The 1,452-nt window shown below is 44.3% G+C and overlaps 1 protein-coding gene and 1 non-coding gene across 2 annotated transcripts; both read left to right on the forward strand.

Annotated features, from left to right (window-relative positions):
- Nucleotides 1-4: 4 nt before the first annotated feature.
- Nucleotides 5-1,449, forward strand: LOC100941654 (40S ribosomal protein S20; the record flags this gene model as incomplete). Its single annotated transcript, XM_003803891.2, has 3 exons — nt 5-95; nt 345-418; nt 1,360-1,449. Coding segments are annotated over 3 exons (255 nt in total), but the record flags the coding sequence as incomplete, so codon positions are not given.
- LOC111722950 lies at nt 212-278 on the forward strand. The gene has a single exon (XR_002771571.1). It is a non-coding gene; the product is annotated as a small nucleolar RNA U54 (small nucleolar RNA).
- Nucleotides 1,450-1,452: the final 3 nt, after the last annotated feature.

The following is a 1,452-nucleotide window of genomic DNA, read 5'->3' on the forward strand; positions in this document are numbered from 1 at the left end:
TAAAGATACCGGGAAAACACCTGTGGAGCCAGAGGTGGCGATTCACCGAATTAGAATTACTCTCACCAGCCGCAACGTAAAGTCCCTGGAAAAGGGTCAGTACAGTAGGTCTGGGCGAGGCTTGGGTCAGAAGGGATGAGCTTGATGTGTTTGTTACCGTACAAAGACGTGAGAAGTTGGTTCGCTTGAACCATAACTGTTAAAAACGGACTGGCGATGAGGAGATATCTACTATGTGAAATTACAGTGATAGTTTTATACGCTATTCTGAGCCAGCAGAAGTTGAAATTGCTCAAGCTCATTTTGTTTAGAATGAACCGAAAAATGCTTTTATTTCCCTGTAGTGTGTGCTGACTTGATCAGAGGCGCAAAGGAGAAGAATCTTAAAGTGAAAGGACCAGTTCGGATGCCTACCAAGGTAAAATAAATCAGGGCTGGAAGGGTAGTGGTTGTTATTGGTTGCATAAATTCAAATTCTTGTCCTTCAGTGGGTTTGACTGCGACAGAATTGTTAGACTAACGACGTACAATAGTACAACACTAAATTGTTGGTAGATTTTTATTCCTGCTATCTGCCACTTAGAGGTGACTGTTGGAGACTACAATTACTGCTGTTTTCTTTTTCCTTTGGGCATTTTTTTATTTTTTGAGATGGTATCGCTTTGTTTACCCTTGGTAGAGTGCCATGGTGTCATAGGTCACAGCAACCTCAAACCCTTGGGCTTAAGTTATTCTCCTTCCTTAGCCAATAGCTGGGGCTATAGACACCCACCACAATCCTTGGGTGTTTTTTAGAGACAGGGTCTGGCTCTTGCTGAGGCTGATCTTGAACTCCTGAGTTCAAGCAATCCACCCACCCCGGCCTCCGAGAGTGCTAGGATTACAAGCGTGAGCCACCTCACCTAGCCTGTTTCTGTATGTGATCTGGTGCTTGAGAGTCACAATTTCTTTCTTTTTTTTTTTTTTTTTGGAGACAACCTCAAGCTATTCCCCTGGGTAGAGTGCTGTGTCATCACAGCCCAAAGCAACCTCCAACTCCTGGGCTCAAGGGAGTCTCCTGCCTCAGTTTACCAAGTAGCTGGTACCACAGTTGCCCACCACAATGCCTGGCTATTTTTTGGTTGCAGCTGTCGTCGTTTTGGTGGGCCTGGGCTGTATTCGAACCTGCCACCTTAGGTGTATGTATGTGGCTGGCGCTTTAGCCACTTGAGCCACAGGCGCCAAGCCGAGAGTCACAATTTCTAAAAGAGTGATACCAAGCAGAAACTTCTTGAAAGTATTTCAAAGATCTTTTACATATGTTCCAGTTATTAAGTTATGAATTCATAAACACTGGATTTCTTTTGTCTTTTCTTGCAGACTTTGAGAATCACTACAAGGAAAACCCCTTGTGGTGAAGGTTCTAAGACTTGGGATCGCTTCCAGATGAGAATCCACAAGCGACTCATTGAC

This window comes from Otolemur garnettii, unplaced genomic scaffold (genome assembly GCF_000181295.1).
Source record: "Otolemur garnettii isolate 467f Iridium unplaced genomic scaffold, OtoGar3 scaffold04355, whole genome shotgun sequence".
Classification (NCBI taxonomy): domain Eukaryota; kingdom Metazoa; phylum Chordata; class Mammalia; order Primates; family Galagidae; genus Otolemur; species Otolemur garnettii.